Source organism: Phaenicophaeus curvirostris, unplaced genomic scaffold (genome assembly GCF_032191515.1).
Source record: "Phaenicophaeus curvirostris isolate KB17595 unplaced genomic scaffold, BPBGC_Pcur_1.0 scaffold_483, whole genome shotgun sequence".
Classification (NCBI taxonomy): Eukaryota; Metazoa; Chordata; class Aves; order Cuculiformes; family Cuculidae; genus Phaenicophaeus; species Phaenicophaeus curvirostris.
In genome coordinates, this window is record NW_027207058.1 from 1 (window position 1) to 22,222 (window position 22,222).

Genomic DNA, 22,222 nt, shown 5'->3' on the forward strand with positions numbered 1-22,222 from the left:
CATAGGGACCCAGGACCCCCCCTTTACCCTATAGGGACCCCCCCCTGCCCCCCCCCCCATAGGGTCCCAGGACCCCCCCTTTACCCTTTAGGGACCCCCCCCCCCTGCCCTCCCCCCCCCATAGGGACCCAGGACCCCCCCTTTTACCCTATAGGGACCCCCCCCTGCCCCCCAGAGGGACCCAGGACCCCCCTTTTAACCTATAGGGACCCCCCCCTTAATCCCATAGGGACCCAGGACCCCACTTTTAACCTATAGGGACCCCCCTTTGCCTCCCCCTAGGGACCCAGGACCCCCCTTTACCCCTATAGGGACCCCCCCTTGCCCCCCCTATAGAGACCCAGGACCCCTCCTTTACCCTATAGGGACCCCCCCTTGCCCCCCTATAGAGACCCAGGACCCCCCCTTTACCCTACAGGGACCCCCCATAGGGACCCAGGACCCCCCTTTTAACCTATAGGGACCCCCCCTGCCCCCCCCCCCTTTGGGTCCCAGGACCCCCCTTTACCCTTTAGGGACCCCCCCTGCCCCCCCCCATAGGGACCCAGGACCCCCCTTTTTACCCTATAGGGACCCCCCCTGCCCCCCAGAGGGACCCAGGACCCCCCTTTTAACCTATAGGGACCCCCCCTGCCCCCCGCAGGGACACAGGACCCCCCTTTTAACCTATAGGGACCACTGGGAGGGGACTGGGAGCCACTGGGAGGGAACTGGGGCTACTGGGTAGCCTTACTGGGGCCACTGGGAGGGGACTGGGGCCACTGGGAGGGGACTGGGGCTACTGGAAGGGGACTGGAGCGACTGGGTAGCTTGACTGGGGCCACTGGGAGGGGACTGGGGCTACTAGGAAGGGACTGGGGCTACTGGGTGGCTGACTGGGTTTACTGGGTGGCAACTGGGGCCACTGGGAGGGGAGTGGGAGCCACTGGGAGGGGACTGGGAGCCACTAGGGTGGGACTGGGGTCACTGGGAGTGAACCGTGGCAACTGGGAGGGGACTGGGGCTACTAGGTGGCCCCATCGGGGCTACTGGGAGGGGACTGGGAGCTACTGGGAGGGAACTGCCCCCCCCCCCCCTTGTCCTATGGGTGCCCTGGGGTGGGTTGGGGTGAACTAGGAAGGGAGCGGGGCCACTGGGAATGAACTGGAAGCTACTGGGAGGGAGCTGGGGGCCACTGGGAGGGGACTGGGGGCCCCTGGGAGGGGACTGGGAGCTACTGGGAGGGGACTGGGAGCTACTGGGAGGGGACTGGGAGCACCTGCAGCCCCCGCCCCCGGTAAAGCAGCAGCAGCAGCAGCAGCGCCAGCGTCGAGGCCGTGAGGAGCAGCTCCAGCATGAACCGGCACCCCCCGAACTGGGACCAGTAACACCAGTGGGACCAGTGCCCCAGGCCCCCCAGTACCCCCCAGTGCCTCCCAGTGCCCCCAATGCCCTCCCAGTGCCTCCCCGTACCTCCCAGTGCCCCCAGTGCCTCCCAGTGCCTCCCAGTGCCTCCCAATCCTTCCCAGTGCCACCCAGTGCTCCCAGTTGCCCCCAGCACCCACAGATCCCCTCCCAGTGGCTCCCAGTCCCCTCCCAGTGGCCCCAGTGAGGCCCCCCAGTGCTCCCAGTTGCCCCCAGCACCCACGGATCCCCTCCCAGTGGCTCCCAGTCCCCTCCCAGTGGCCCCAGTGAGGCCCCCCAGTGCTCCCAGTTGCCCCCAGCACCCACAGATCCCCTCCCAGTGGCTCCCAGTCCCCTCCCAGTGGCCCCAGTGAGGCTCCCCAGTGCTCCCAGTACCTCCCAGCACCCACAGATCCCCTCCCAGTGGCTCCCAGTCCCCTCCCAGTGGCCCCAGTGAGGCCCCCCAGTGCTCCCAGTTGCCCCCAGCACCCACGGATCCCCTCCCAGTGGCTCCCGGTCCCCTCCCAGTAGCCCCAGTGAGGCCCCCCAGTGCTCCCAGTTGCCCCCAGCACCCACAGATCCCCTCCCAGTGGCTCCCGGTCCCCTCCCAGTGGCCCCAGCGAGGCCCCCCAGTGCTCCCAGTTGCCCCCAGCACCCACGGATCCCCTCCCAGTGGCCCCAGTGAGGCCCCCCAGTGCTCCCAGTTGCCCCCAGCACCCACGGATCCCCTCCCAGTGGCCCCAGTGAGGCCCCCCAGTGCTCCCAGTTGCCCCCAGCACCCACAGATCCCCTCCCAGTGGCTCCCGGTCCCCTCCCAGTGGCCCCAGTGAGGCCCCCCAGTGCTCCCAGTTGCCCCCAGCACCCACAGATCCCCTCACAGTGGCTCCCAGTCCCCTCCCAGTGGCCCCAGTGAGGCCCCCCAGTGCTCCCAGTGCTCCCAGTGCCCCCGGGTGCCGGTACCTGGCAGGGTCCCCAGGTTTCCAGCTCGGCCAGTACCAGTGCGGCTGCGGCTCCCAGTACGGCCACCCCCAGCGCCCCCCGCCCCGCGCGGCCCCGCGCCCCCAGCACCCGCTGCCGCCGCCCCAGCACCTCCATCCCACTGGGAGCACTGGGAGGGCACTGGGAGTACTGGGTGGCCTCCCTGGAGCCACTGGGAGGGGACTGGGGCTACTGGGAGGGGACCAGGGCTACTGGGTGGCCTCCCTGGGGCCACTGGGAGGGGACTGGGGCTACTGGGTGGCCTCCCTGGGGCCACTGGGAGGGGACTGGGGCTACTGGGAGGGGACCAGGGCTACTGGGTGGCCTCCCTGGGGCCACTGGGAGGGGACTGGGAGTACTGGGTGGCCTCACTGGAGCCACTGGGAGGGGACTGGGGCTACTGGGAGGGGACTGGGGCCACTGGGAGGGGACTGGGGCTACTGGGTAGCCTCACTGGGGCCACTGGGAGGGGACCAGGGCTACTGGGTGGCCTCCCTGGGGCCACTGGGAGGGGACTGGGGATACTGGGAGGGGACTGGGGCCACTGGGAGGGGACTGGGGCTACTGTGTGGCCTCCCGGGGGCACTGGGAGGGGACTGGGGCTACTGGGTGGCCTCCCTGGGGCTACTGGGAGGGGACTGGGGCTACTGGGAGGGGACTGGGGCTACTGGGTAGCCTCACTGGGGCCACTGGAAGGGGACCGGGGCTACTGGGAGGGGACTGGGGCTACTGGAAGGGGACCGGGGCAACTGGGAGGGGACTGGGGCTACTGGGTGGCCTCACTGGGGCTACTGGGAGGGGACTGGGGCTACTGGGAGGGGACTGGGGCTACTGGGTGGCCTCCCTGGGGCAACTGGGAGGGGACTGGGGCTACTGGGTGGCCTCCCTGGGGCTACTGGGAGGGGACTGGGGCTACTGGGTGGCCTCACTGGGACTACTGGGAGGGCACTGGGGCTACTGGGTGGCCTCACTGGGGCTACTGGGAGGGGACTGGGGCCACTGCGTGGCCTCCCTGGGGCTACTGGGAGGGGACTGGGGCTACTGGGAGGGGACTGGGAGCTACTGGGAGGGGACTGGGGCTACTGGGAGGGCAGTGGGAATACTGACTGGCCTCACTGGGGCCACTGGGAAGGGATGTGGCTACTGGGTGGCCTCACTGGGTCCACTGGGAGCAGACTGGGGCTACTGGGAGGGGACTGGGAGCTACTGGGAGGGGATCTGGGCTCCCTCCCAGTGCTCCCAGTCGCACCCCGAGAAGCAGAGAAGGGAGGACGGGTCGACAGCCGCGTTTACTGGGGAGCAGGAGGGTGCTGGGCGGGGGTGCTGGGGGGGTTCCGGGGTGCAGGATTGGTGCTGGGATGGGTTTTGGGGTGCTGGGTGGTGCTGAGCGCCTAGATGCTGATGCTGTTCTCCTCCTCCTAGGGGCTCAGCACCCTCTGGGGTGCAGGATGAGTGCAGGCTGGGTTCTGGGGTGCAGAATGGTGCTGAGTTGGAGTGCTGGGCTGGGTTTTAGGGTGCAGGATGAGTGCAGGGATGGGTGCAGGATGAGTTCTGGGGTGCAGGCTGGTGCTGAGCTGGGGTGCTGGGCTGGGTTCTGGGGTGCAGGCTGGTGCAGGATGGTGCTGAGCCCCTAGATGCTGACGCTGTTCTCCTCCTCCTAGGGGCTCAGCACCCTCTCGGGTGCAGGATGAGTTCTGGGGTGCAGGATGAGTGCAGGATGGGTGCTGGGATGGGTTCTGGGGTGCAGGATGGTGCTGAGTTGGGGTGCTGGGGGGGTTCTGGGGTGCAGGATGAGTGCAGGATGAGTTCTGGGGTGCAGGATGGGTGCTGAGCTGGGGTGCAGGCTAGGTTTTGGGGTGCAGGATGGGTGCTGAGCCCCTAGCTGCTGACGCTGTTCTCCTCCTCCTAGGGGCTCAGCACCCTCTGGGGTGCAGGATGAGTGCTGGGATGGGTGCAGGATGAGTCCTGGGGTGCAGGCTGGTGCTGAGCTGGGGTGCTGGGCTGGGTTTTGGGGTGCAGGGCTGGGTTTTGGGGTGCAGGATGAGTGCAGTCTGGGTTCTAGGGTGCAGGATGGTGCTGAGTTGGGGTGCAGGGCTGGGTTTTGGGGTGCAGGATGGGTGCTGGAGTGCAGGATGAGTGCAGGATGAGTTCTGGGGTGCAGGATGGATTCTGGGGTGCAGTATGGTGCTGAGCTGGGGTGCAGGCTGGGTTTTGGGGTGCAGGATGGTGCTGAGCCCCTAGATGCTGACGCTGTTCTCCACCTCGCAGGGGCTCAGCACCCTCTGGGGTGCAGGATAGTGCTGAGCTGCGTTTTGGGGTGCAGGCTGGTGCTGAGCTGGGGTGCTGGGCTGGGTTTTGGGGTGCAGGCTGGGTTTTGGGGTGCAGGATGGTGCTGGGATGGGGTGCTGGGTGGGTTCTGGGGTGCAGGATGGGTGCTGAGCCCCTAGATGCTGACGCTGTTCTCCTTGTGGGGGTTCAGCACCCTCTGGGGTGCAGGATGAGTGCAGGGATGGATTTTGGGGTGCAGGATGGTGCTGAGCTGGGGTGCAGGGCTGGGTTTTGGGGTGCAGGATGAGTGCAGGATGGGTGCTGGGGTGCAGGCTGGTGCTGAGCTGGGGTGCAGGGCTGGGTTTTGGGGTGCGGAGCCCCTAGATGCTGACGCTGTTCTCCACCTCGCGGGGGCTCAGCACCCCGTAGCGCAGCTCAGCGCCCTCGTTGCGCTCCTCGATGCGGTCGCGGAGGGCGGCCAAGCGCCCCTGCAGCGCCCGCACCAGCGCCCGCGGCCCCCCGCTCCGTGAACAGCACCTCGGGGAACTCGCCCAGCACCCGCTGCGGGGCAGGATGAGACCCGGTCACCACCAGTGCCCCCCCCCCCCAGTGCCCCCCAGTGCCCCCCAGTCCCTCCCAGTGCCCCCCGACGTGATGCTCAGCGCCCTCCGGGGGAGGCAGGATTGGACCCGCTGGCTCCCAGGCCCTACTAGCAGCTCCCAGTGGCTCCCAGTGTCTCCCAGTGCCCTCCCAGTGTCACCCAGTTGCTCCCAGTGTCACCCAGTTGCTCCCAGTGCCCTCCCAGTGTCACCCAGTAGCTCCCAGTGGCTCCCAGTGTCACCCAGTGCCCTCCCAGTGTCACCCAGTGTCACCCAGTAGCTCCCAGTGTCACCCAGTAGCTCCCAGTGGCTCCCAGTGTCTCCCAGTGCCCTCCCAGTGTCACCCAGTAGCTTCCAGTGCCCTCCCAGTGCCTCTCAGTGCCCTCCCAGTGTCTCCCAGTTGCTCCCAGTGTCACCCAGCACCATCCCAGTGCCTCCCAGTGCCAACCAGTGTCACCCAGTGCCCTCCCAGTGTCACCCAGTGTCTCCCAGTTGCTCCCAGTGTCACCCAGTGCCCTCCCAGTGTCTCCCACTGCCCTCCCAGTGTCACCCAGTAGCTCCCAGTGTCTCCCAGTGTCTCCCAGTGGCTCCCAGTGCCCTCCCAGTGCCCTCCCAGTAGCTCCCAGTGCCCTCCCAGTGTCACCCAGTAGCTCCCAGTGGCTCCCAGTGGCTCCCAGTGCCCTCCCAGTGTCACCCAGTTGCTCCCAGTGTCACCCAGTGGCTCCCAGTTGCTCCCACTGCCCTCCCAGTGTCACCCAGTGTCTCCCAGTGCCCTCCCAGTGTCTCCCAGTTGCTCCCACTGTCACCCAGTGCCCTCCCAGTGTCTCCCAGTGCCCTCCCAGTGTCACCCAGCACCATCCCAGTGTCACCCAGTGCCTCCCAGTGCTTCCCAGTTGCTCCCAGTGCCCTCCCAGTGTCCCCTAGTGCCTCTCAGTGCCCTCCCAGTGTCTCCCAGTTGCTCCCAGTGTCACCTAGTGCCCTCCCAGTGCCCTCCCAGTGTCCCCTAGTGCCTCCCACTGTCACCCAGGGCCCTCCCAGTGTCACCCAGTAGCTCCCAGTGCCCTCCCAGTGTCACCCAGTAGCTCCCACTGTCACCCAGTGCCCTCCCAGTGTGACCCAGTGTCTCCCAGTTGCTCCCAGTGCCCTCCCAGTGGCCCCTAGTGCCTCCCAGTGCCCTCCCAGTGTCACCCAGCGCCCTCCCAGTGTCACCTAGTTGCTCCCAGTGTCACCCAGTGCCATCCCCATGTCACCCAGCACCATCCCAGTACCAACCAGTGTCCCCCAGTGCCCTCCCAGTGTCACCCAGTGCCCTCCCAGTGTCACCCAGTGCCTCCCAGTGATGGGGTGGGATGGAGATGATGGAGGTGATGGAGATGGAGGTGGAGATGGAGATGATAGAGACGGAGATGATGAAGATGGAAGTGGAGATGGAAATGGAGATGGAGATGATGGAGATGGAGATGATGGAGATGGAGATGGAGATGATGGAGGAGATGGAGGAGATGGAGGAGATGGAGGAGATGGAGGAGATGGAGGAGATGGAGGAGATGGAGGAGATGGAGGAGATGGAGGAGATGGAGATGGAAGAGGAGATGGAGATGGAGATGATGGAGATGATGGAGATGATGGAGATGATGGAGATGATGGAGATGGAAGTGGAGATGAAGATGGAAGTGGAGATGAAGATGGAAGTGGAGATGGAAGTGGAGATGGAGACGATGGAGACGATGGAGACGATGGAGACGATGGAGACGATGGAGGAGATGGAGGAGATGGAGGAGATGAAGATGGAAGTGGAGATGAAGATGGAAGTGGAGATGAAGATGGAAGTGGAGATGGAAGTGGAGATGGAGACGATGGAGACGATGGAGGAGATGGAGGAGATGGAGACGATGGAGGAGATGGAGGAGATGGAGGAGATGGAGGAGATGGAGGAGATGGAGGAGATGGAGGAGATGGAGGAGATGGAGGAGATGGAGGAGATGGAGGAGATGGAGATGGAAGTGGAGATGGAGGAGATGGAGGAGATGGAGGTGGAGATGATGGAGGTGGAGATGATGGAGGTGGAGATGATGGAGGTGGAAGTGGAGATGGAAGTGGAGATGGAAGTGGAGATGGAGGAGATGGAGATGATGGAGGTGGAAGTGGAGATGGAAGTGGAGATGGAAGTGGAGATGGAAGTGGAGATGGAGGAGATGGAGATGATGGAGATGGAGATGATGGAGATGGAGATGATGGAGATGGAGATGATGGAGATGATGGAGATGGAAGTGGAGATGGAGGAGATGGAGATGATGGAGGTGGAGATGATAGAGATGGAGATGATGGAGATGGAGATGATGGAGATGGAGATGATGGAGATGGAAGTGGAGATGGAGGAGATGGAGATGATGGAGATGGAGATGATGGAGATGGAAGTGGAGATGGAAGTGGAGATGGAAGTGGAGATGGAAGAGGAGATGGAAGAGGAGATGGAAGAGGAGATGGAGGAGATGGAGGAGATGGAGGAGATGGAGGAGATGGAGGAGATGGAGGAGATGGAGGTGGAGATGATGGAGATGATGGAGATGATGGAGATGATGGAGATGATGGAGATGATGGAGATGATGGAGGTGGAGATGGAGATGATAGAGATGGAGATGATAGAGATGGAGATGATAGAGATGGAGATGATAGAGATGGAAGTGGAGATGGAAGTGGAGATGGAAGTGGAGATGGAAGTGGAGATGGAAGTGGAGATGGAGGAGATGATGGAGATGGAGATGATGGAGATGGAGATGATGGAGATGGAGATGATGGAGATGGAGATGATGGAGATGGAGGAGGAGATGGAGGAGGAGCTGGAGGTGGGATGGCGATGTCCCCCCGCCCCCCCAGTCCCTCCCAGTGCCCCCCAGTGCCCCCAGGGGACTGACCCTGTCGTCGAGCTGGGAGCTGAGCAGGATGAGGGCCACCAGGATGTTGGCGGTGGTGGCCACGTCGGGCAGGGTCTCGAGGAGGTGGGTGAGGGAGCCCTGGCCCTTGCGCTGCGGCGGCGCCAGGCGCATCGAGGACGGCGCGTTGGGCAGGAACGCCCCCAGGTCGTACTGCGGGGACACCGCGGGGTGGGGGGGACGGAGGAGATGGAGGAGAAGGGATGGAGGGGATGGAGGTGGAGGGGATGGAGGTGGAGGGGATGGAGATGGAGATGGAGGAGGTGGAGATGGAGGAGGTGGAGATGGAGGAGGTGGAGATGGAGGAGGTGGAGGAGAAGGGATGGAGGTGGAGGGGATGGAGGTGGAGGAGGTGGAGATGGAGGGGATGGAGGTGGAGGAGATGGAGGAGAAGGGATGGAGGGGATGGAGATGGAGGAGATGGAGATGGAGATGGAGGAGGTGGAGATGGAGGAGGTGGAGATGGAGGAGGTGGAGATGGAGGAGGTGGAGGAGAAGGGATGGAGGTGGAGGGGATGGAGGTGGAGGAGGTGGAGATGGAGGGGATGGAGGTGGAGGAGATGGAGGAGAAGGGATGGAGGGGATGGAGATGGAGGAGATGGAGATGGAGATGGAGATGGAGGAGGTAGAGATGGAGGAGGTGGAGATGGAGGAGGTGGAGATGGAGGAGGTGGAGGAGAAGGGATGGAGGTGGAGGAGAAGGGATGGAGGTGGAGGAGAAGGGATGGAGGTGGAGGAGAAGGGATGGAGGTGGAGGGGATGGAGATGGAGAAGGGATGGAGGGGATGGAGGTGGAGGAGATGGAGGAGATGGAGATGGAGGAGATGGAGATGGAGGAGGTGGTGGAGAAGAGATGGAGGGGATGGAGATGGAGGTGGAGGAGATGGAGGTGGAGGAGATGGAGGTGGAGGAGATGGAGGAGAAGGGATGGAGGGGATGGAGGTGGAGGAGATGGAGGTGGAGGAGATGGAGGTGGAGGAGATGGAGGAGGTGGAGGAGAAGGGATGGAGAGGATGGAGGTGGAGGAGGTGGAGATGGAGATGGAGGAGGTGGTGGAGAAGGGATGGAGGGGATGGAGGTGGAGGAGATGGAGGAGGTGGTGGAGAAGGGATGGAGGAGATGGAGGTGGAGGAGGTGGAGGAGATGGAGGTGGAGATGGGAAGAGAAGGAGATGATGGAAATGGAGGAGATGGAGAAGGGGATGGAGGTGGAGATGGAGGAAACAGAGATGGAGATGGACGGGATGGGAATGGAGGGGATGGAGATGGAGGAGATGGTGGAGATGGAGGAGATGAGGAGACGGGGATGGAGGAGATGAGGAGATGGCGGATGGAGGAGATGGAGATGGAGGAGATGAGGAGATGGGGATGGAGGAGATGAGGAGATGGCGGATGGAGGAGATGGAGATGGAGGAGATGAGGAGATGGGGATGGAGGAGATGAGGAGATGGCGGATGGAGGAGATGGAGATGGAGGAGATGAGGAGATGGGGATGGAGGAGATGGGGATGGAGGAGATGGGGATGGAGGAGATGGGGATGGAGGAGATGGGGAGATGGGGATGGAGGAGATGGGGATGGAGGAGATGGAGGGGATGGAGGTGGAGATGGGAAGAGAAGGAGATGATGGAGATGGAGGAGATGGAGAAGGGGATGGAGGTGGAGAAGGGGATGGAGACAGTGGAGATGGAGGAAACAGAGATGGAGATGGACGGGATGGGAATAGAGAAGATGGAGATGGAGGAGATGGTGGAGATGGGAAGAGAAGGAGATGATGGAGGAGATGGAGGAAATAGAGATGGGGATGGGGATGGAGATAGTGGGGATGGGGATGGTGGGAATGGAGAAGGGATGGAGGGAATGGAGATGGAGACAGATATGAAGAGACGGAGATGGAGATGAGATATAGAGAGATGGAGATGGAGGGGATGGAGATGGAGATAGAGATGGAGGGGATGGAGGGGATGGAGGGGATGGAGGGGATGGAGGGGATGGAGGGGATGGAGATGAGGAGATGGAGATGGAGGAGATGGAGATGGAGATGGAGGAGATGGAGATGGAGGAGATGGAGATGGAGGAGATGGAGATGGAGGAGATGGAGATGGAGGAGATGGGGATGAGGAGATGGGGATGAGGAGATGGGGATGGAGGAGATGGGGATGAGGAGATGGGGATGGAGGAGACGGGGATGGAGGAGATGGGGATGGAGGAGATGGGGATGGATGGAGGTGTCCCACCTGGGCGTTGTTGACGGCCGCGTGCTGCGCGGAGCAGGTGAAGACGACCATGGTGAGGAAGCGGCTGAGCTCCTGCCGCGTGGTCAGCGCCGACGGGATCCCTGCGGGGGGGGGGGGATGGACAACCGGGAGCCTCGGGGACATCTCCCACCCCACCCCACCCACCACCACCCCAGGAGGACCAGCAGGAGGACCTCCTCCTTACCCGAGGAGGCGCGGCCCAGGAAGCCGTTGGTGAAGATGTCCAGGATCCAGGCCTGCAGCTCGGGGTCCTCACGCACCGAGGCGTCCTCCAGGTAGTAGAGCTTGACGATGCCCGAGACGTAGCTGCTCGCAAACGAGGAGGCCACGGGGGTCACGGAGAACCTCCCACGGGTCCTCCTCCCACGGGCCTCGCCGGGGGCCTCAGCCCAGGGCCACCCAGCGCCCACCAGTGACAACCAGGGATGGAGATGGAGGTGGGGACGGTGGGGATGGAGATGGTTGAGATGATGGGGATGGAGGAGATGGAGATGGAGAAGATGGGGATGGAGGGGATGGAGATGGAGGGGATGGAGAAGATGGAAATGGAGAAGATGGGGATGGAGGGGATGGAGATGGAGATGGAGAAGATGGAGATGGAGAAGATGGAGATGGAGAAGGTGGAGGTGGAGAAGGTGGAGGTGGAGAAGGTGGAGGTGGAGAAGGTGGAGGTGGAGAAGGTGGAGGTGGAGGTGGAGGTGGAGGTGGAGGAGATGGAGGTGGAGGAGATGGAGGTGGAGGAGATGGAGGTGGAGGAGATGGAGGTGGAGGAGATAGATGGAGGTGGAGGAGATAGATGGAGGTGGAGGAGATAGATGGAGGTGGAGATGGAGGAGATGGAGATGGAGAAGGTGGAGATGGAGAAGGTGGAGATGGAGAAGGTGGAGATGGAGAAGGTGGAGATGGAGGAGGAGATGGAGATGGAGAAGGTGGAGATGGAGAAGGTGGAGATGGAGAAGGTGGAGATGGAGAAGGTGGAGATGGAGGAGGAGATGGAGATGGAGGAGGAGATGGAGATGGAGGAGATGGAGATGGAGGAGGAGATGGAGATGGAGGAGATGGAGATGGAGATGGAGATGGAGATGGAGGAGATGGAGATGGAGGAGATGGAGATGGAGGAGATGGAGATGGAGGAGATGGAGATGGAGGAGATGGAGATGGAGGAGATGATGGGGATGGAGGAGATGATGGGGATGGAGGTGGTGGAGATGGAGAAGATGGAAATGGAGATGGAGAAGGTGGAGATGGAGAAGGTGGAGATGGAGAAGGTGGAGATGGAGAAGGTGGAGATGGAGGAGGAGATGGAGATGGAGGAGATGGAGATGGAGGAGATGGAGATGGAGGAGATGGAGATGGAGATGGAGATGGAGGAGATGGAGATGATGGAGATGGAGGAGATGGAGGAGATGGAGGAGATGGAGATGGAGAAGCTGGGGATGGAGCTGGGGCTGGAGGGGCCGCAGGTGTCCCCCGTCCCACCTCTCCAGGGCGTCCCAGAGCTCGCGGGCGTCCTCGCGGTAGTGGTGGCCGGGGACGTCCCCGAGCCCTCGGTCCTCGATGTCCTCGGGGAGGCAGAGGGACCGGTAGGTGACGGCTTCCAGCCCGCGGCGGCCCAGCTCCCGCAGCCCCTCGTGGCTCAGCCCCGAGCCCTGCGCACACCAGTACAGACCAGTAAGGACCAGTGACCTCCCCGGTGGCCTCCCCGGTGGCCTCCCCGGTGGCCTCCCAGGCCGTCCCACCTTCTCGATGACTCCACCGGGGTTGATGAGGACAGTCCGGGCCAAGGTGTTGATGTGGAAGGTGAAGCGGAAGTGGGGGTGGAGGAGCTGGTGGTGGAAACCAAGAGGTCGGAGGTGACCCAGGGGGGTCCCCACAGGGTCCCCAAGGGGATGGTGGCACCTGGGAGGGGGTTGGTGGCACCTGGGAGGGGGTTGGTGGCACCTGGGAGGGGGTTGGTGGCACCTGGGAGGGGGTTGGTGGCACCTGGGAGGGGGTTGGTGGCATCTGGGATGGGGTTGGTGGATCTGGGATGGGGTTGGTGGCACCTGGGAGGGGGTCGGTGGCACCTGGGAGGGGGTCGGTGGCACCTGGGAGGGGGCTGGTGGCATCTGGGAGGGGGCTGGTGGCACCTGGAAGGGGGCTGGTGGCACCTGGGAGGGGGTCGGTGGCACCTGGGAGGGGGTCGGTGGCATCTGGGAGGGGGTTGGTGGCACCTGGGAGGGGGTTGGTGGCACCTGGGAGGGGGTTGGTGGCACCTGGGATGGGGTTGGTGGCACCTGGGAGGGGGTTGGTGGATCTAGGATGGGGTTGGTGGCACCTGGGAGGGGGTCGGTGGCACCTGGGAGGGGGTTGGTGGATCTGGGAGGGGGTTGGTGGCACCTGGGATGGGGTTGGTGGCACCTGGGAGGGGGTTGGTGGCATCTGGGAGGGGGTTGGTGGCACCTGGGAGGGGGTCGGTGGCACCTGGGAGGGGGTTGGTGGATCTGGGAGGGGGTTGGTGGCACCTGGGATGGGGTTGGTGGCACCTGGGAGGGGGTTGGTGGCACCTGGGAGGGGGTCGGTGGATCTGGGAGGGGGTTGGTGGCACCTGGGAGGGGGTCGGTGGATCTGGGAGGGGGTTGGTGGCATCTGGGATGCGGTTGGTGGATCTGGGAGGGGGTTGGTGGCACCTGGAAGGGGGTTGGTGGATCTAGGATGGGGTTGGTGGCACCTGGGAGGGGGTTGGTGGCACCTGGGAGGGGGTCGGTGGCACCTGGGAGGGGGTTGGTGGATCTAGGATGGGGTTGGTGGCACCTGGGAGGGGGTCGGTGGCACCTGGGATGGAGTTGGTGGATCTGGGATGGGGTTGGTGGCATCTGGGAGGGGGTTGGTGGCATCTGGGAGGGGGTTGGTGGCACCTGGGAGGGGGTTGGTGGCATCTGAGAGGGGTTTGGTGGATCTGGGATGGGGTTGTTGGACCTGGGGTGGGACCGTCAGGACGTCACCTTGAAGAGGGGGTGGCAGGAGGGCAGCTGGCGCATGGTGGCCATGGCGAAGACCTCGGCGAAGAGGTGGGTCCGGAGGAGGTGGGTGAGGACCTGGTGGCTGTAGAAGTCGGCGTTGCGCACCCAGGTCTTGGCCACCAGCCAGTCCCACTCGGAGTCGCTCGGCAGGAAGATGGGGTTGGTGGGACCCGGGGTTTGGTTGATCTGGAGGGACCATCATCGTCATCATCATAATCATCATCATCATTGTCACGTGGTGGGACCCTCCCCAGCACCATATGGGCCGGAATCACCTCCAGCTCTGCTGGAGCTGGAGGTGGTTCCAGATGGAGATGTGGTTGGAACTATCTCCACGGTGGTTGGAACCACCTCCAGATGCTCGGAACCCCCTCCAGATGCTTGAAACCCCCTCTAGATGTTCGGAACCCATGGTTGGAACCCCCTCCAGATGCTCCAAACCCCCTCCAGATGCTTGAAACCCCTTCCAGATGCTCAGAACCCATGGTTGGAACCCCCTCCAGATGCCCCAAACCCCTTCCAGATGCTCCAAACCCCCTCCAGATGCTTGAAACCCCCTCCAGATGCTCGGAACCCATGGTTGGAACCCCCTCCAGATGCCCCAAACCCCTTCCAGATGCTCCAAACCCCCTCCAGATGCTTGAAACCCCCTCCAGATGCTCGGAACCCATGGTTGGAACCCCCTCCAGATGCCCCAAACCCCTTCCAGATGCTCCAAACCCCCTCCAGATGCTTGAAACCCCCTCCAGATGCTCGGAACCCATGGTTGGAACCCCCTCCAGATGCCCCAAACCCCTTCCAGATGCTCCAAACCCCCTCCAGATGCTTGAAACTCCTCCAGATGTTCAGAACCCATGGTTGGAACCCCCTCTAGATGCTCTAAACCCCTTCCAGATGCTCCAAACCCCCTCCAGATGCTCAGAACCCATGGTTGGAACCCCCTCCAGATGCTCCAAACCCCCTCCAGATGCCCCAAACCCCCTCCAGATGCTCGGAACCCATGGTTGGAACCCCCTCCAGATGCTCGGAACCCCCTCCAGATGCTCCAAACCCATGGTTGGAATCATTTCCATGTGGTTGGAACCCCCTCCAGATGCTCCAAACCCCCTCCAGATGCTCGGAACCCATGGTTGGAACCCCCTCCAGATGCTCCAAACCCCCTCCAGATGCTCCAAACCCCCTCCAGATGCTTGGAACCCATGGTTGGAACCCCCTCCAGGTGCTCCAAACCCCCTCCAGATGCTCCAAACCCCCTCCAGATGCTTGGAACCCATGGTTGGAACCCCCTCCAGCTGCTCCAGCCCCGCCCCGGGGTGTCCCCAGGTTGTCCCCACCTGGATGGCGATGGGGCGCAGGCGTCCGTCGCGGCCGAGGTGCAGCAGGCAGAGCGGGGCGGCCGCGTGCTGCTGCCGCCCGTGGATGGGCCCCGTGGGGAGCCCGTCCAGCACCGCGTAGTCCACCAGGAAGAGCCGCCCCCGCGCCAGCTCCTTCTCCAGGTCGGTGTCGGGGCCCAAGGAGGCGGCCACCATCTCCGGCGTCACCGGGAAGTTGGGGGGCAGCGCCGGGCAGCGCCGGAGGACGATGGGGTTGTTGCCGTTGAGGAACTGGTACCCGAAGAACTCGTCCTCCTGCCAGTGCTGGGCCACGTACTCGGGGACTAGAGGTGGTGGGACGCCCGTTGTCACCTCTGGTGGCCACCCCAGGGCTCCTTGAAGAGCCTCGAGGAGGAGGATGGAGGAGGCTGGAGGAGGAACCCACCGATGTTCCTGCCCCGCGTCCGCGAGAAGATGCTGCGCATCTCGTCCAGGCTCTTCCAGGAGGAGCGGCGCAAGAGGAACCCGGACAGGAGGTGGGTCGCGCCCCTGGAGGGGAGGAGATGGACCTCAGAGACCACCCCGCGGCCTTCTCCAGACCCGCCGCTCGTCTTCCAGACCTGTCACCTCTTCGGCAGACCCACCACGTGGCCTCCAGCCCCACCACACGTTCTCCAGACCCATCACCTCTTCTCCAGAACCACCACGTGTTCTCCAGACCCATCACCCCCTCTCCAGAACCACCACATGTTCTCCAGACCCACCAGGTGGCCTCCAGCTCCATCACCTCTTCTCCAGACCCACCACGCGTTCTCCAGACCCACCACGCGTTCTCCAGACCCACCACGCGTTCTCCAGACCCACCACGTGGCCTCCAGACCCACCACGTGGCCTCCAGACCCACCACATGTTCTCCAGCCCCACCACACGTTCTCCAGACCCACCACATGTTCTCCAGACCCACCACCCCTTCTCCAGACCCACTACATCTTCTCCAGCTCCTCCACATCATCTCTAGCTCCTCCACACCTTCTCCAGCCCCTCCACACCTTCTCCAGCCCCTCCACACCTTCTCCAGCCCCTCCACACCTTCTCCAGCCCCTCCACACCTTCTCCAGCCCCTCCACACCTTCTCCAGCCCCACCACCTCTTCTCCAGCCCCTCCACACCATCTCCAGCCCCTCCACACCATCTCCAGCCCCACCACATCATCTCCAGCCCCACCACATCATCTCCAGCCCCACCACATCATCTCCAGCCCCACCACCTCTTCTCCAGCCCCACCATGTCTTCATCAGACCCGTCACCTCTTCCCCGGACCCACCACGTGGCCTCCAGCCCCATCACCCCTTCTCCAGACCCACCACTTGTCCTCCAGACCCACTACATCTTCTTCAGACCCTCCACATATTCTCCAGCTCCTCCACATCTTCTCCAGCTCCATCACCACATCTTCAGGGCCACCACCACATCTTCTCCAGCTCCATCATCCCTTCTCCAGCCCCACCACCCCTTCCCCAGCCCCTCCACACCATCTCCAGCCCCACCACCCTGTCCACCTTCGCCGTGTTCCTTACTGGAAGATGAGGAGCCCATTGAAGTTGGTGGCCCTGACGCAGGAGAACTGGGCGTTGGAGTCCAGCTCGGTGATGGAGTCCACGTTGAGGCACCGGGGCCACCCCTCGGAGAAGGTTTTCCACCTGCGACCCCGAGAGAGACGTCAGCTCTGGTGGGTCCCCATCCACCACCGCTCCTGGTGGGTCCCCATCCCCACGTCTCACTGGAAAGCCTCCTGCCGCGCCTTCAGCTCCTGCCGCCGCTGCTCCCGCAGGAGCTCCAGCTCATCGTCCAGCAGCTTCTTCCCTGCCGAGGAGAAGCCGCGGCCGGCCAGGTGGGACCCCGTCTTCTCCGACCCCACCGCCCCGTCTTCTCCAGACCCATCACCCCTTCTCCAGACCCATCACCCCTTCTCCAGACCCTCCACACGTTCCCCAGACCCTCCACACGTTCCCCAGACCCACCACATCTCCTCCAGACCCACCACATCTCCTCCAGACCCACCACATCTCCTCCAGCCCCTCCACCTCTTCTCCAGCCCCTCCACCCCTTCTCCAGCCCCACCACCTCTTCTCCAGCCCCACCACCTCTTCTCCAGCCCCACCACCTCTTCTCCAGCCCCACCACCCCTTCTCCAGCCCCTCCACCTCTTCTCCAGCCCCTCCACCTGTTCTCCAGCCCCACCACGTGTTCTCCAGCCCCTCCACCCCTTCTCCAGCCCCACCACCCCTTCTCCAGCCCCACCACACGTTCTCCAGCCCCACCACCCCTTCTCCAGCCCCTCCACATCTTCTCCAGCCCCACCACCTCTTCTCCAGCCCCACCACCCCTTCTCCAGCCCCACCACACGTTCTCCAGCCCCACCACCCCTTCTCCAGCCCCACCACCCCTTCTCCAGCCCCACCACCCCTTCTCCAGCCCCACCACACGTTCTCCAGCCCCACCACCCCTTCTCCAGCCCCACCACACCTTCTCCAGCCCCTCCACCTCTTCTCCAGCCCCACCATGTGTTCTCCAGCCCCACCACCCCTTCTCCAGCCCCACCACCCCTTCTCCAGCCCCACCACACGTTCTCCAGCCCCACCACACCTTCTCCAGCCCCACCACACCTTCTCCAGCCCCACCACCCCTTCTCCAGCCCCTCCACCTCTTCTCCAGCCCCTCCACCCCTTCTCCAGCCCCTCCACCTCTTCTCCAGCCCCACCACCCCTTCTCCAGCCCCACCACACGTTCTCCAGCCCCACCACACGTTCTCCAGCCCCACCACCCCTTCTCCAGCCCCACCACACGTTCTCCAGCCCCACCACCTCTTCTCCAGCCCCTCCACATCTTCTCCAGCCCCACCACCTCTTCTCCAGACCCACCACTCGTTCTCCAGACCCACCACTCGTTCTCCAGCCCCTCCACATCTCCTCCAGCCCCACCACCCCTTCTCCAGCCCCACCACCCCTTCTCCAGCCCCACCACCCCTTCTCCAGCCCCACCACCTCTTCTCCAGCCCCTCCACCTCTTCTCCAGCCCCACCACCTCTTCTCCAGCCCCTCCACCTCTTCTCCAGCCCCACCATCTCTTCTCCAGCCCCACCACCTCTTCTCCAGCCCCACCACCTCTTCTCCAGCCCCACCACCTCTTCCTCCAGAACCACCACTCATCCTCCAGCCCCACCACACGTTCTCCAGCCCCACCACATGTTCTTCAGACCCATAACCTCTTCTCCAGCCCCTCCACCTCTTCTCCAATCCCACCACAACCTCTTCTCCAGACCCACCACATCTCCTCCAGCCCCACCACTCATCCTCCAGCCCCACCACTCATCCTCCAGCCACACCACCCGTTCTCCAGCCCCATCACCTCTTCTCCAGCCCCACCACAGGTCCTCCAGCCCCATCACATCTCCTCCAGCCCCACCACTTGTCCTCCAGCCCCACCTGCGCCCTCGCGGACGTCCAGCGTGGTGACCCCCTCGAGCCACTGGTAGCAGGGGAAGCGGTAGAGGGTCCCGTCGGGCGCCGTCACCTGCACGTCTTTGCAGAACCAGGCGTCCTCCAGGAAGAGGCGCCACTTGTGGAGCCGCACGAGGACGATGGGGCCCAGGTCCCGCGGGCAGCTCACCGTCAGCTTCCTCTCCTGGGGACACGGGGACCGGCCACCAGAGAGGACGGGGACGCTTCCCACCACCCCTCCAGGACCTGCAGCCGTCCCACCACCTCCGAGCCCCTTCCCACCACCTCCAGGACCTTCCCACCACCTCCAAGCCCCTTCCCACCACCTCCGAGCCCCTTCCCACCACCTCCAAGCCCCTTCCCACCACCTCCGAGCCCCTTCCCACCATCTCCAGGACCTCCCCACCACCTCCAAGCCCCTTCCCACCATCTCCAAGCCCCTTCCCACCATCTGAACCCCCTTCCCACCACCTCCAAGCCCCTTCCCACCATCTCCAAGCCCCTTCCCACCATCTTCAACCCCCTTCCCATTATCTCCAGGACCTTCCCACCATCTTCAACCCCCTTCCCATTATCTCCAGGACCTTCCCACCACCTCCAAGCCCCTTCCCACCATCTCCAAGCCCCTTCCCACCATCTTCAACCCCCTTCCCACCACCTCCAAGCCCCTTCCCACCACCTCCAAGCCCCTTCCCACCACCTCCGAGCCCCTTCCCACCACCTCCGAGCCCCTTCCCACCATCTCCAGGACCTCCCCACCACCTCCAAGCCCCTTCCCACCATCTCCAAGCCCCTTCCCACCATCTCCAACCCCCTTCCCACCATCTCCAACCCCCTTCCCACCACCTCCAAGCCCCTTCCCACCACCTCCAAGCCCCTTCCCACCACCTCCAACTCCCTTCCCACCACCTCCAAGCCCCTTCCCACCACCTCCAAGCCCCTTCCCAGCATCTGAACCCCCTTCCCACCATCTTCAACCCCCTTCCCACCACCTCCAGGACCTTCCCACCACCTCCGAGCCCCTTCCCACCACCTCCAGGACCTTCCCACCATCTTCAACCCCCTTCCCACCACCTCCAAGTCCCTTCCCACCACCTCTAGGACCTTCATCCTTTCTCCTCTCATCCAGATCGTTCTTCTCCACCTCCAACCCCCTTCCCACCACCTCCAGGACCTTCTCACCATCTCCAACTCCCTTCCCACCACCTCCAAGCCCCTTCCCACCACTCCCCCAGGACCTTCATCCTTTCTCCTCCCTCCCAGATCCTTCTCCTCCACCTCCAACCCCCTTCCCACCACCTCCAAGTCCCTTCCCACCACCTCCAGGACCTTCCCACCACCTCCAACCCCCTTCTCACAATCTCCAACTCCCTTCCCACCACCTCCAAGCCCCTTCCCACCACTCCCCCAGGACCTTCATCCTTTCTCCTCCCTCCCAGCTCCTTCTCCTCCACCTCCAACCCCTTCCCACCCCCTCCAGCCCCCAGCCCCCCCCCAGCAGGTGTCCCCGTTCCCACCGTTCCCGGAAGGAAGAGGAAGCTGATGTTGGTCCTCTGGCTCTCCCCGCGGGTGCCGACCAAGGTGATGGAGATGGAGTTGTTGGTTCCGGCTTCGCGCACGTCGCCCGTGGCCACCGTCACCTTGTAAACCGCCATGGCCGGCGCCGCCGACGTCCCCGAGATGCCTTCAAGGAGCCACCACCTCGCCGACTGAGAAGGTTCCGGGCGGCTCCCGCGGCCGTTGCTCAACCTCGGTGGCCGGAGCTTGCGTCCCACGGGGAGATGTTATCGGTGGCCGCTGCCTCCAGCGTCTCCGGCCCCAACGGGGACGTTGCTCAAGATGGGGCCACCGGGGGGACGTTGGTCAAGGAGGGGAGGTGGCCGTGGGGACGTTGACCAAGGCGAAGTGGCCTTGGGGACATTGACCAAGGGGAAGTGGCCTTGGGGACGTTGACCAAGGGCCACAGGGACGTTGAGGACGTTGCTCAAGTAGGAGAGGAGACCATGAGGACATTGACCAAGGGGAGGTGGCCATGGGGATGTTGACCAAGGGGAAGGGGCCCTGGGGACGTTGACCAAGCGGATATTGACCAAGGGGAGGTGGCCCTGGGGACGTTGACCAAGGGGAAGGGGACATGGGGACGTTGACCAAGGGGAAGGGGCCCTGGGGACGTTGACCAAGGGCCATGGGGACGTTGACCAAGGGGAGGTGGCCCTGGGGACGTTGACCAAGGGGAAGGGGCCCTGGGGACGTTGACCAAGGGCCATGGGGTCGTTGACCAGGGGGAGGTGGTCCTGGGGACGTTGACCAAGGGGAGGTGGCCATGGGGACATTGACCAAGTGGACACTGACCAAGCAGAGGTGGCCACGGGGACGTTGACCAAGGGGAAGGGGCCCTGGGGACATTGACCAAGGGCCATGGGGACGTTGACCAAGGGGAGGTGGCCTTGGGGACCTTGACCAAGTGGACATTGACCAAACAGAGGTGGCCCTGGGGACATTGACCAAGGGGAGATGGCCTTGGGGACATTGACCAAGGGCCATGGGGACATTGACCAGGGGGAGGTGGCCCTGGGGACGTTGACCAAGGGGAGGTGGCCATGGGGACATTGACCAAGTGGACACTGACCAAGCAGAGGTGGCCATGGGGACGTTGACCAAGAGGAGGTGGCCCTGGGGACGTTGACCAAGGGGAAGGGGCCATGGGGACGTTGACCAAGGGCCATGGGGCCATTGACCAGGGGCCATGGGGACGTTGACCAGGGGGAGGTGGCCCTGGGGACCTTGACCAAGGGCCATGGGGACATTGACCAAGGGCCATGGGGACCTTGACCAAGGGGAGGTGGCCCTGGGGACGTTGACCAAGTGGACATTGACCAAGGGGAAGGGGCCATGGGGCCGTTGACCGAGCGATGGTCTCTGGAGAGACTCCACGTGGAGCCCCGAGTCCAGCTCTGGAGCCTCCAGGCCGCGGAGCTGCTGGAGCGAGGCCAGAGGAGGCCACGGGGCCGACCCGAGGGCTGGAGAACCTCCCGCCCCAGGCCACACTGAGAGAGTTGGGCTTGTCCAGCCTGGAGAAGAGAAGGGACACCACGGAGGAGCTTCCAGGACCTGGAGGGGCTCCAGGGAAGCTGGCGAGGAGCTTCCTCCAAGGACACGGAGCGATGGGAACGTCTTGGAACTGGGATTCCCACCGCCTCCGAGCCCCTTCCCTGCAGCCCTCCAGGACCTGCGTCCTTCCAGAGCCTTCTCCTCCACCCCCAGGCCCCTTCCCACCACCCCGAGCCCCTTTTCCTCCCTCCTTCCCAACCTCTTGGAGAAGACCTGGGCTTCTCCCCATCCTCCCTGAGGGAAGCCAGGAGGGGCCGGGCGGGACTACAACTCCCGTCATGCCCCGCGGCCGCAACGCGCGCCGAGCGCGACGCTAAGGGGCGGGACTACAACTCCCATCGTGCCCCGCGGCCGCAACAGGCGCTGAAGGCGACGCTATAGGGCGGGACTACAACTCCCATCATGCCCCGCGGCAACACCAGGCACAGGGCACAGAGCCGCAGGGAGGGCCTACAACTCCCATCATGCCCTGCGGCCGCACCAGGCGCTGAAAGCGACGCTAAGGGAGGCGGGACTACAACTCCCATCATGCCCCGCGGCCGCGCCAGGCGCTGAAAGCGACGCTAAGGAAGGCGGGACTACAACTCCCATCATGCCCCGCGGCCGCAACAGGCACACGAGGCACAGAGCCGCGGGACGGGCCTACAACTCCCATCATGCCCCGCGGCCGCGCCAGGCACACGGGGCACAGAGCCGCGGGACGGGCCTACAACTCCCATCATGCCCCGCGGCCGCGCCAGGCACACGGGGCACAGAGTCGCGGGACGGGCCTACAACTCCCATCATGCCCCGCGGCCGCGCCAGGCGCCGCAAGCGCCGCTAAAGGTGGTGGTGGGGGTGCGGGCGCGGGAACTACAACTCCCGTCACGCCCCGCGCCGG

The 22,222-nt window shown here is 63.9% G+C and overlaps 1 protein-coding gene across 1 annotated transcript; it reads right to left on the reverse strand.

Annotated features, from left to right (window-relative positions):
* Positions 1–3,649: 3,649 nt before the first annotated feature.
* ALOX15B (arachidonate 15-lipoxygenase type B) lies at positions 3,650–19,925 on the reverse strand. Its single transcript, XM_069883039.1, is given in 14 exon segments — positions 3,650–5,150; positions 5,152–5,190; positions 8,144–8,314; positions 10,396–10,496; positions 10,601–10,722; positions 11,896–12,065; positions 12,156–12,242; positions 13,401–13,604; positions 14,753–15,075; positions 15,177–15,280; positions 16,309–16,431; positions 16,513–16,594; positions 18,217–18,415; positions 19,749–19,925. Coding segments are annotated over 14 exon segments (2,004 nt in total). The 5' UTR covers positions 19,887–19,925; the 3' UTR covers positions 3,650–5,009.
* Between the last annotated feature and the right edge of the window lie 2,297 nt (positions 19,926–22,222).